Here is a 12,381-nt window from a genome sequence, read left to right as displayed (position 1 = left end):
TCCCTGAGTGCGGTGATCTCACCTGGTGTGAGGCTCCTGTGTGCAGTGATCTCACCTGGATGGAGGCTCCTGTGTGCAGTGATCTCACCTGGATGGTGGCTCCCTGTGTGCGGTGATCTCAGCAGGATGGAGGCTCCCTGTGTGCGGTGATTTCACCTGTATGGCGGCTGATCTCAGCTGGATGAGGCTCCTGTGTGCGGTGATCTCACCTGGATGGAGGCTCCAGTGTGCGGTGATCTCACCTGGATGGAGGCTCCTGTGTGCAGTGATCTCACCTGGATAGAGGCTCCTGTGTGAGGTGATCTCACCTGGATGGAGGCTCCTGTGTGCGGTGATCTCACCTGGATGAAGCTCCTGTGTGCGGTGTTGTCACCTGGATGAGGCTCCTTGTGTGTGGTGATCACACCTGGATGAGGGTCCTGTGTGCAGTGATCTCACCTGGATGGAGGCTCCTGTGTGCAGTGATCTCACCAGGATGGAGGCTCCCTGTGTGCAGGTGATCTCACCTAGATGAGGCTTCTGTGTGCGGTGATGTCACCTGGATGGAGGCTCCCTGTGTTTGGTGATCACACCTGGATGGAGGCTCCCTGTGTGCAGTGATCTCATCTGGATGGAGGCTCCTGTGTGCTGTGTTCTCACCTGCATGGAGGCTCCTGGATACATGTGATCTCACCTAGATGAGTCTCCTGTGTGCGGTGATCTCACCTGGATGGAGGCTACCTGTGTGCAGTGATCTCACCTGGATGGAGGCTCCTGTGTGCGGTGATCTCACCTGGATGGAGGCTCCCTGTGTGCGGTGATCTCACCTGGATGGAGGCTCCCTGTGTGCAGGTGATCTCACCTGGATGAGGCTTCTGTGTGCGGTGATGTCACCTGGATGGAGGCTCCCTGTGTTTGGTGATCACACCTGGATGGAGGCTCCCTGTGTGCGGTGATCTCATCTGGATGGAGGCTCCTGTGTGCTGTGTTCTCACCTGCATGGAGGCTCCTGGATACATGTGATCTCACCTAGATGAGTCTCCTGTGTGCGGTGATCTCACCTGGATGGAGGCTACCTGTGTGCAGTGATCTCACCTGGATGGAGGCTCCTGTGTGCAGGTGATCTCACCTAGATGAGGCTTCTGTGCGCTGTGATGTCACCTGAATGGAGGATCCTGTGTGCATGATGTCACCTGGATGGAGGCTCCTGTGTGTGGTGATCTCACCTGGATGGAGGCTCCCTGTGTGCGGTGATCTCACCTGGATGGAGGCTCCCTGTGTGCAGGTGATCTCACCTAGATGAGGCTTCTGTGCGCTGTGATGTCACCTGGATGGAGGATCCTGTGTGCATGATGTCACCTGGATGGAGGCTCCTGTGTGTGGTGATCTCACCTGGATGAGTCTCCTGTGTGCGGTGATCTCACCTGGATGGAGGCTCCCTATGTGTGGTGATCACACCTGGATGGAGGCTCCTGTGTGCGGGGATCTCATCTGGATGGAGGCTCCTGTGTGCTGTGTTCTCACCTGGATGGAGGCTCCTGGATACATGTGATCTCACCTGGATGAGTCTCCTGTGTGCGGTGATCTCACCTGGATGGAGGCTACCTGTGTACAGTGATCTCACCTGGATGGAGGCTCCTGTGTGCGGTGATCTCACCTGGATGGAGGCTCCCTGTGTGCGGTGATCTCACCTGGATGGAGGCTCCCTGTGTGCAGGTGATCTCACCTAGATGAGGCTTCTGTGCGCTGTGATGTCACCTGAATGGAGGATCCTGTGTGCATGATGTCACCTGGATGGAGGCTCCTGTGTGTGGTGATCTCACCTGGATGAGGCTCCTGTGTGCGGTGATCTCACCTGGATGGGGGATCCCTGTGTGCAGTGATGTCACCTGGATGGAGGCTACCTGTGTGCAGTGATCTCACCTGGAGGGAGGCTCCAGTGTTTGGTGATGTCACCTGGATGAGGCTTCTGTGTGCGGTGATATCACCTGGATGAGGCTCAATGTGTGCGGTGATCTCACCTGGATGGAGGCTCCAGTGTGCGGTGATCTCACCTGGATGAGGCTCCTGTGTGCGGTGATCTCACCTGGAGGGAGGCTCCTGTGTGCGGTGATCCCACCTGGAGGGAGGCTCCTGTGTGCGGTGATCTCACCTGGATGAGGCTCCTGTGTGCGGTGATCTCACCTGGAGGGAGGCTCCTGTGTGCGGTGATCCCACCTGGATGGAGGCTCCTGTGTGCGGTGATCTCACCTGGATGAGGCTCCTGTGTGCAGTGATCTCACCTGGAAGGAGGCTCCTGTGTGCGGTGATCCCACCTGGATGGAGGCTCCCTATGTGTGGTGATCTCACCTAGATGAGTCTCCTGTGTGCAGTGATCTCACCTGGATGGAGGCTCCTGTGTGCGGTGATCTCACCTGGATGGAGGCTCCCTGTGTGCGGTGATCTCACCTGGATGGAGGCTCCCTGTGTGTAGGTGATCTCACCTAGATGAGGCTTCTGTGCGCTGTGATGTCACCTGGATGGAGGATCCTGTGTGCATGATGTCACCTGGATGGAGGCTCCTGTGTGTGGTGATCTCACCTGGATGAGGCTCCTGCGTGCGGTGATCTCACCTGGATGGGGGCTCCCTGTGTGCGGTGATCTCACCTAGATGGAAGCTTCCTGTGTGCAGGTGATCTCACCTGGATGAGGCTCCTGTGCGCTGTGATGTCACCTGGATGGAGGCTCCTGTGTGCGGTGATCTCATCTGGATGGAGGCTCCTGTGTGCTGTGTTCTCACCTGCATGGAGTCTCCTGTGTGCGGTGATCTCACCTGGATGAGTCTCCTGTGTGCGGTGATCTCACCTGGATGGAGGCTTCCTGTGTACAGTGATCTCACCTGGATGGAGGCTCCTGTGTGCGGTGATCTCACCTGGATGGAGGCTCCCTGTGTGCGGTGATCTCACCTGGATGGAGGCTCCCTGTGTGCAGGTGATCTCACCTAGATGAGGCTTCTGTGCGCTGTGATGTCACCTGGATGGAGGATCCTGTGTGCATGATGTCACCTGGATGAGGCTCCTGTGTGCGGTGATCTCACCTGGAGGGAGGCTCCTGTGTGCGGTGATCCCACCTGGAGGGAGGCTCCTGTGTGCGGTGATCTCACCTGGATGGAGGCTCCTGTGTGCAGTGATGTCACCTGGATGGAGGCTCCCTGTGTGCGGTGATCTCACCTGGAGGGAGGATCCCTGTGTGCGGTGATCTCACCTGGATGGAGGCTCCTGTCTGTGGTGCTCTCACCTGGATGGAGGCTCCTGTGTGTGGAGATCTCACCTGGATGGAGGCTCCTGTGTGTGGTGATGTCACCTGGAGGGAGGCTCCTGTGTGCGGTGATGTCACCTGTATGAGGCTCCTATGTGCGGTGATCCCACCTGGATGAGGCTCCTGTGTGCGGTGATCTCACCTGGATGAGGCTCCTGTGTGCGGTGATCCCACCTGGATGAGGCTCCTGTGTGCGGTGTTGTCACCTGGATGAGGCTCCTGAGTGCGGTGATGTCACCTGGAGGGAGGCTCCTGTGTGCGGTGATGTCACCTGTATGAGGCTCCTGTGTGCGGTGATGTCACCTGGATGAGGCTCCTGTGTGCGGTGATGTCACCTGGATGAGGCTCCTGTGTGCGGTGATCTCACCTGGAGGGAGGCTCCTGTGTGCGGTGATCTCACCTGGATGGAGGCTACCTGTGTGCGGTGATCTCACCTGGAGGGAGGCTCCCTGTGTGCGGTGATCTCACCTGGATGGAGGCTCCTGTCTGTGGTGCTCTCACCTGGATGGAGGCTCCTGTGTGTGGAGATTTCACCTAGATGGAGGCTCCTGTGTGTGGTGATGTCACCTGGAGGGAGGCTCCTGTGTGTGGTGATCTCACCTGGATGAGGCTCCTGTGTGCGGTGATGTCACCTGGATGAGGCTCCTGTGTGCGGTGATCTCACCTGGATGAGGCTCCTGTGTGCGGTGATCCCACCTGGATGAGGCTCCTGTGTGCGGTGTTGTCTCCTGGATGAGGCTCCTGAGTGCGGTGATGTCACCTGGAGGGAGGCCCCTGTGTGCGGTGATGTCACCTGTATGAGGCTCCTGTGTGCGGTGATGTCACCTGGACGAGGCTCCTGTGTGCGGTGATGTCACCTGGATGAGGCTCCTGTGTGCGGTGATGTCACCTGTATGATGCTCCTGTGTGCGGTGATCTCACCTGGATGAGGCTCCTGTGTGCGGTGATCCCACCTGGATGAGGCTCCTGTGTGCGGTGTTGTCACCTGGATGAGGCTCCTGAGTGCGGTGATGTCACCTGGAGGGAGGCTCCTGTGTGCGGTGATGTCACCTGGATGAGGCTCCTGTGTGCGGTGATGTTACCTGGATGAGGCTCCTGTGTGCGGTGATGTCACCTGGATGAGGCTCCTGTGTGCGGTGATGTCACCTGGATGAGGCTCCTGTGTGCGGTGATGTCACCTGTATGATGCTCCTGTGTGCGGTGATCTCACCTGGATCCTGTGGCTGCTCCCCGGCACAGGTAGCGTTAATCCCCGGCTGCTGCTGCTGCTGCCAGTGTCACCTCCTCGTACAGCAGACGCTGAGACCCTCCCAGATATGAGGATAGAGGGGCGGACTGTCTGAGAGTCTGAGCAGCACACAGACCTTCTCCTCCTCCGTCCTCACTCCCGGTGCCAGGGATGCCAACCAGCCGCTGCCAGCTCCTGCCCAGGGCCAGCCGGGGGACCGAGCGGGACCTCTGAGAGCCCCGGCGGTGTGGAGGCTGCAGAGACCCCCAGTTCCGTGACGAGGAGAATGCTGAGACCACCAGTTGTGGGGAGGCTGCTGAGACCGCTATTCCTCTGGAGGCTGGGCTGCTTAGACCCCCAGATCTATGGAGGCTGCTGAGACCACAGTTTAGCGGAGGTTGGCCTGTCCCCCTGGTGTTTGGAGGCTGCTGGAACCACTAGTTGAGTGGAAGCTACTGAGACCCTGTGAGTGGAAGCTGGTGAGACTCTCAGAGTGGAGGCTGCTAAGATCCGCAGTTGAGTGGAGGCTGCTGAGACCCCCAGCTGAATGGAGGCTGGTGAGACCCTCAGAATGGAGGCTGCTGAGACCCTCAGCTGAGTGGAGGCTGCTGAGACCCCTCTGTACACCATGGTGGGCTGTGGATGGCTGGGGGGAGAAGTGTCCAGTTGGAGCTGAGTCTGGGATTTCCCTGCTGGTCACTATGGGATCCTGTATCTCTAAAGGTGAGTTCTGGGGGCATTAGAGTGTTCTGGGGGCATTGGGGCAATTACCTGTATGACCAGCACAAGCTGCACTGAGAGTTGCTGCAATAAGTCCATCTCTGTGGTGACACCTGTGCCTTATACATTCATGTTATGGGGTCTTTATTCTGCAATAATGCAATGTATAGGGACAGAGGGGGTCATTCCCAGTTGATCGCACGCTGCCATTTTTTCGCAGCACAGCGAACAGGTTACTATTGCGCATGTGTATGCACCACAATGCGCAGGCGCGTCGTATGGGTACAAAGTGGATCGTAGCTGTGCGATGGATTTAACGAAGAATCCATTCGCACAGTCCATCGCAAGGAGATTGACAGAAAGAGGGCGTTTGTGGGTGGCAACTGACCGTTTTCTGGGAGTGGTAGGGAAAACGCAGGCGTGTCCAGGCGTCTGCAGGGCGGGTGTCTGACGTCAATTCCGTGACCAAAAAGACTGAAGTGATCGCAGCGGCTGAGTAAGTCCTGAGCTACTCAGAAACTGCAAAAAAAGTTTTCGTCCCGCTCGGCTGCAAAAGCGTTCGCACACTTGCAAAGCGAAAATACACTCCCCTATGGGCGGCGACTATGCGTTTGCACGGCTGCTAAAGGTAGCTAGCGAGCGATCAACTCGGAATGACCACCAGAGTGTAGTGGACAGCTGGTTATCAGGGACTGACCTGTGGTATAGGTGCTGCATGTGTCCTATACGTACACGGTATACATTGCAGGACAGCTGATTATCAGGGACTGACCTGTGGTATATGTGCTGCATGTGTCCTATACGTACACGGTATACATTGCAGGACAGCTGATTATCAGGGACTGATCTGCTGTATATGTGCTGCATGTGTCCTATACATATACACTGTATACATTGCAGGACAGCTGATTATCAGGGACTGATCTGCTGTATATGTGCTGCATGTGTCCTGTACGTACACTGTATACATTGCAGGACAGCTGATTATCAGGGACTGATCTGCTGTATATGTGCTGCATGTGTCCTATACATATACACTGTATACATTGCAGGACAGCTGATTATCAGGGACTGACCTGCTGTATATGTGCTGGATGTGTCCTATATGTACACTGTATACATTGCAGGACAGCTGATTATCAGGGACTGATCTGCTGTATATGTGCTGCATGTGTCCTATACGTACACTGTATACATTGCAGGACAGCTGATTATCAGGGACTGATCTGCTGTATATGTGCTGCATGTGTCCTGTACGTACACTGTATACATTGCAGGACAGCTGATTATCAGGGACTGACCTGCTGTATATGTGCTGGATGTGTCCTATATGTACACTGTATACATTGCAGGACAGCTGATTATCAGGGACTGACCTGCTGTATATGTGCTGGATGTGTCCTATACGTACACTGTATACATTGCAGGACAGCTGATTATCAGGGACTGACCTGCTGTATAGGTGCTGGATGTGTCCTATATGTACACTGTATATATTACAGGACAGCTGATTATCAGGGACTGATCTGCTGTATATGTGCTGCATGTGTCCTATACGTACACTGTATACATTGCAGGACAGCTGATTATCAGGGACTGACCTGTGGTATAGGTGCTGCATGTGTCCTATATGTACACTGTATACATTGCAGGACAGCTGATTATCAGGGACTGATCTGCTGTATATGTGCTGCATGTGTCCTATACGTACACTGTATACATTGCAGGACAGCTGATTATCAGGGACTGACTTGCTGTATATGTGCTGGATGTGTCCTATATGTACACGGTATACATTGCAGGACAGCTGATTATCAGGGACTGATCTGCTGTATATGTGCTGCATGTGTCCTATACGTACACTGTATATATTACAGGACAGCTGATTATCAGGGACTGATCTGCTGTATATGTGCTGCATGTGTCCTATACGTACACGGTATACATTGCAGGACAGCTGATTATCAGGGACTGACCTGTTGTATATGTGCTGCATGTGTCCTATACGTACACTGTGTACATTGCAGGACAGCTGATTATCAGGGACTGACCTGCTGTATATGTGCTGCATGTGTCCTATACGTACACTGTATACATTGCAGGACAGCTGATTATCAGGGACTGATCTGCTGTATATGTGCTGGATGTGTCCTATACGTACACTGTATACAATGCAGGACAGCTGATTATCAGGGACTGACCTGCTGCATATGTGCTGCATGTGTCCTATACATATACACTGTATACATTGCAGGACAGCTGATTATCAGGGACTGACCTGCTGTATATGTGCTGCATGTGTCCTATACGTACACTGTATACATTGCAGGACAGCTAATTATCAGGGACTGATCTGCTGTATATGTGCTGCATGTGTCCTATATGTACACTGTATACATTGCAGGACAGCTGATTATCAGGGACTGACCTGCTGCATATGTGCTGCATGTGTCCTATACATATACACTGTATACATTGCAGGACAGCTGATTATCAGGGACTGACCTGCTGTATATGTGCTGCATGTGTCCTATACGAATACTGTATATATTACAGGACAGCTGATTATCAGGGACTGATCTGCTGTATATATGCTGCATGTGTCCTATACGAATACTGTATATATTACAGGACAGCTGATTATCAGGATGCTGCATGGGTGCTGTATAGGTGCAGCATGTATAAGACACTGTATATAATACAGAACAGCCATCGCTGATTTCAGCCAGGAGTAAAGTGGTTGAGTTATTGGGGTCACTCTTAAGGTCAAGCCATACACCACGGTCAGATTTTATTTGTACATATTCAGGAGGTTTGTAGTGCCTCCCACCTTATTCACAGCATGGAATCACAGAGGGTGAGATGACGGACAGGGCTGCAAAACCCACGTGCTGTACTTACTGCTGATGATAAATACGGGGAAGTTGCACAAAACTCTCACCGCTTGCTATAAACACCCACACAGTTATATAGAATAATCCACCTCTACCACCTCTGACTCTGTGGAGGTCCCTGTACATACCTCCATTTCCCAGCTTCACACAGGTGGTACGTGACTACCTACTGACTCTGTATCTCACACAGGTGGTACATGACTACCTACTGACTCTGTATCTCATACAGGTGGTATGTGACTACCTACTGACTCCGTATCACACACAGGTGGTACGTGACTACCTACTGACTATCTCATACAGGTGGTACGTGACTACCTACTGACTCTGTATCTCACGCAGGTGGTACGTGACTACCTACTGACTCTGTATCACACACAGGTGGTACGTGACTACCTACTAACTCTGTATCTCACACAGGTGGTACATGACTACCTACTGATTCTGTATCTCAAACAGGTGATACGTGACTACCTATTGACTCTGTATCACACACAGGTGGTACGTGACTACCTACTGAGTCTGTATCTCCCACAGGTGGTACGTGACTACCTACTGACTCTGCAACAAACACAGGTGGTACGTGACTACCTGCTGACTCTGTATCTCACACTGGTGGTACGTGACTACTTACTGACTTTGTATCTCACACAGGTGGTACGTGACTACCTACTGACTCTGTATATCACACAGGTGGTATGTGACTACCTACTGACTCCGTATCACACACAGGTGGTATGTGACTACCTACTGACTCTGTATCTCACACAGGTGGTACGTGACTACCCATTGTCTCTGTATCTCACACAGGTGGTATGTGACTACCTACTGACTCCGTATCACACACAGGTGGTATGTGACTACCTACTGACTCTGTATCTCACACAGGTGGTACGTGACTACCCATTGTCTCTGTATCTCACACAGGTGGTACGTGACTACCCATTGTCTCTGTATCTCACACAGGTGGTACGTGACTACCTACTGTCTCTGTATCTCACGCAGGTGGATTGTGACTACCTACTGACTCTGTATCTCACACAGGTGGTACGTGACTACCTACTGACTCTGTATTTCACACAGGTGGTACGTGACTACCTACCGATTATCTCACACAGGTGGTACGTGACTACATACTGACTCTGTATCTCATACAGGTGGTACGTGACTACCTACTGACTCTGTATCTCACGCAGGTGGTGCGTGACTACTTACTGACTCTGTATCACACACAGGTGGTATGTGACTACCTACTGAATATCACACACAGGTGGTATGTGACTACCTACTGACTCTGTATCTCACACAGGTGATATGTGCCCTACTGACTCTGTATCACACACAAGTGGTACGTGACTACCTACTGACTCTTTATCTCACACAGGTGGTATGTGACTACCTACTGACTCTGTATCTCACACAGGTGGTACTTGACTACCTACCGAGTCTGTATCTCAGACAGGTGGTACGTGACTGCCTACTGAGTCTGTATCTCACACAGGTGGTACGTGACTTCTTACCGACTGTATCTCACACAGGTGGTACGTGACTACCTACTGACTCTGTGTCTCACACAGGTGGTACGTGACTACCTACTGACTCTGTATCTCACACAGGTGGTACCTGCCTACCTGCTGTCTCTGTATCTCACACAGGTGGTACGTGACTACCTACTGACTCTGTATCTCACACAGATGGTACGTGACTATCTACTGACTCTGTATCTCACGCAGGTGGTACGTGACTACCTACTGATTCTGTATCTCACACTGGTGGTACGTGACTATCTACTGACTCTGTATCTCACACAGATGGTACGTGACTACCTACTGATTCTGTATCTCACACTGGTGGTACGTGACTACCTACTGACTCTGTATCTCACGCAGGTGGTACGTGACTACCTACTGACTCTGTATCTCACGCAGGTGATACGTGACTACCTGCTGACTCTGTATCTCACGCAGGTGGTACGTGACTACCTACTGACTCTGTATCTCACGCAGGTGGTACGTGACTACCTACTGACTCTGTATCTCATGCAGTTGATACGTGACTACCTACTGACTCTGTATCACACACAGGTGGTACGTGACTACCTACTGACTCTGCATCACACACAGGTGTTATTTGACTACCTACTGACTCTGTATCTCACACAGGTGGTACGTAACTACCTACTGACTCTGTATCACACACAGGTGGTATGTGACTACCTACTAACTCTGTATCTCACACAGGTGGTACATGACTACCTACTGATTCTGTATCTCACACAGGTGGTACGTGACTACCTACTGACTCTGCAACAAACACAGGTGGTATGTGACTACCTACTGACTCTGTATCTCATGCAGGTGGTACGTGACTACTTACTGACTTTATCACACACAGGTGGTACGTGACTACCTAGTGACTATCACACACAGGTGGTACGTGACTACCTGCTGACTCTGTATCTCACACTGGTGGTACGTGACTACCTACTGACTTTGTATCTCACACAGGTGGTACGTGACTACCTACTGACTTTGTATCTCACACAGGTGGTATGTGACTACCTACTGACTCCGTATCACACACAGGTGGTATGTGACTACCTACTGACTCTGTATCTCACACAGGTGGTACGTGACTACCCATTGTCTCTGTATTTCACACAGGTGGTATGTGACTACCTACTGACTCCGTATCACACACAGGTGGTACGTGACTGCCTACTGAGTCTGTATCTAACACAGGTGGTACGTGACTTCTTACCGACTGTATCTCACACAGGTGGTACGTGACTACCTACTGTCTCTGTATCTCACGCAGGTGGATTGTGACTACCTACTGACTCTGTATTTCACACAGGTGGTACGTGACTACCTACTGACTCTTTATCTCACACAGGTGGTATGTGACTACCTACTGACTCTGTATCTCACACAGGTGGTACTTGACTACCTACCGAGTCTGTATCTCAGACAGGTGGTACGTGACTGCCTACTGAGTCTGTATCTCACACAGGTGGTACGTGACTTCTTACCGACTGTATCTCACACAGGTGGTACGTGACTACCTACTGACTCTGTATCTCACACAGGTGGTACCTGCCTACCTGCTGTCTCTGTATCTCACACAGGTGGTACGTGACTACCTACTGACTCTGTATCTCACACAGGTGGTACGTGACTATCTACTGACTCTGTATCTCACGCAGGTGATACGTGACTACCTACTGATTCTGTATCTCACACTGGTGGTACGTGACTACCTACTGACTCTGTATCTCACGCAGGTGGTACGTGACTACCTACTGACTCTGTATCTCACGCAGGTGATACGTGACTACCTGCTGACTCTGTATCTCACGCTTGTGGTACGTGACTACCTACTGACTCTGTATCTCACGCAGGTGATACGTGACTACCTATTGACTCTGCATCACACACAGGTGGTATGTGACTACCTACTGACTCTGTATCTCACACAGGTGGTACGTAACTACCTACTGACTCTGTATCACACACAGGTGGTATGTGACTACCTACTAACTCTGTATCTCACACAGGTGGTACATGACTACCTACTGATTCTGTATCTCACACAGGTGGTACGTGACTACCTACTGACTCTGCAACAAACACAGGTGGTATGTGACTACCTATTGACTCTGTATCACACACAGGTGGTACGTGACTACCTACCGAGTCTGTATCTCCCACAGGTGGTACGTGACTACCTACTGACTCTGCAACAAACACAGGTGGTATGTGACTACCTACTGACTCTGTATCTCATGCAGGTGGTACGTGACTACTTACTGACTTTATCACACACAGGTGTTACGTGACTACCTAGTGACTATCACACACAGGTGGTACGTGACTACCTGCTGACTCTGTATCTCACACTGGTGGTACGTGACTACCTACTGACTTTGTATCTCACACAGGTGGTACGTGACTACCTACTGACTTTGTATCTCACACAGGTGGTATGTGACTACCTACTGACTCCGTATCACACACAGGTGGTATGTGACTACCTACTGAGTCTGTATCTCACACAGGTGGTACGTGACTACCCATTGTCTCTGTATCTCACACAGGTGGTATGTGACTACCTACTGACTCCGTATCACACACAGGTGGTACGTGACTGCCTACTGAGTCTGTATCTCACACAGGTGGTACGTGACTTCTTACCGACTGTATCTCACACAGGTGGTACGTGACTACCTACTGTCTCTGTATCTCACGCAGGTGGATTGTGACT

At 51.9% G+C, this 12,381-nt stretch overlaps 1 protein-coding gene across 2 annotated transcripts in view; it reads left to right on the top strand.

Moving 5' to 3' along the window:
- Nucleotides 1–4,560: 4,560 nt before the first annotated feature.
- Nucleotides 4,561–12,381, top strand: part of FAM131C (family with sequence similarity 131 member C) — a 69,730-nt gene continuing 61,909 nt past the window's right edge. Inside the window, exon 1 of one of the 2 annotated variants that reach the window (XM_063943915.1) lies at nt 4,561–5,227. Coding sequence is in view for 1 of the 2 variants with exons in the window: in XM_063943916.1 (XP_063799986.1) it covers nt 5,206–5,227 (22 nt within the window). In the remaining variant the exon portion in view is untranslated. The remainder of the gene's footprint in view (nt 5,228–12,381) is intronic. The other variant, XM_063943916.1, reaches the window with a different exon arrangement.

The sequence above is a fragment of the Pseudophryne corroboree genome, chromosome 10, assembly GCF_028390025.1.
Source record: "Pseudophryne corroboree isolate aPseCor3 chromosome 10, aPseCor3.hap2, whole genome shotgun sequence".
In the NCBI taxonomy this organism is placed as follows: Eukaryota; Metazoa; Chordata; class Amphibia; order Anura; family Myobatrachidae; genus Pseudophryne; species Pseudophryne corroboree.
This window is presented reverse-complemented; position numbering and strand designations above follow the sequence as displayed.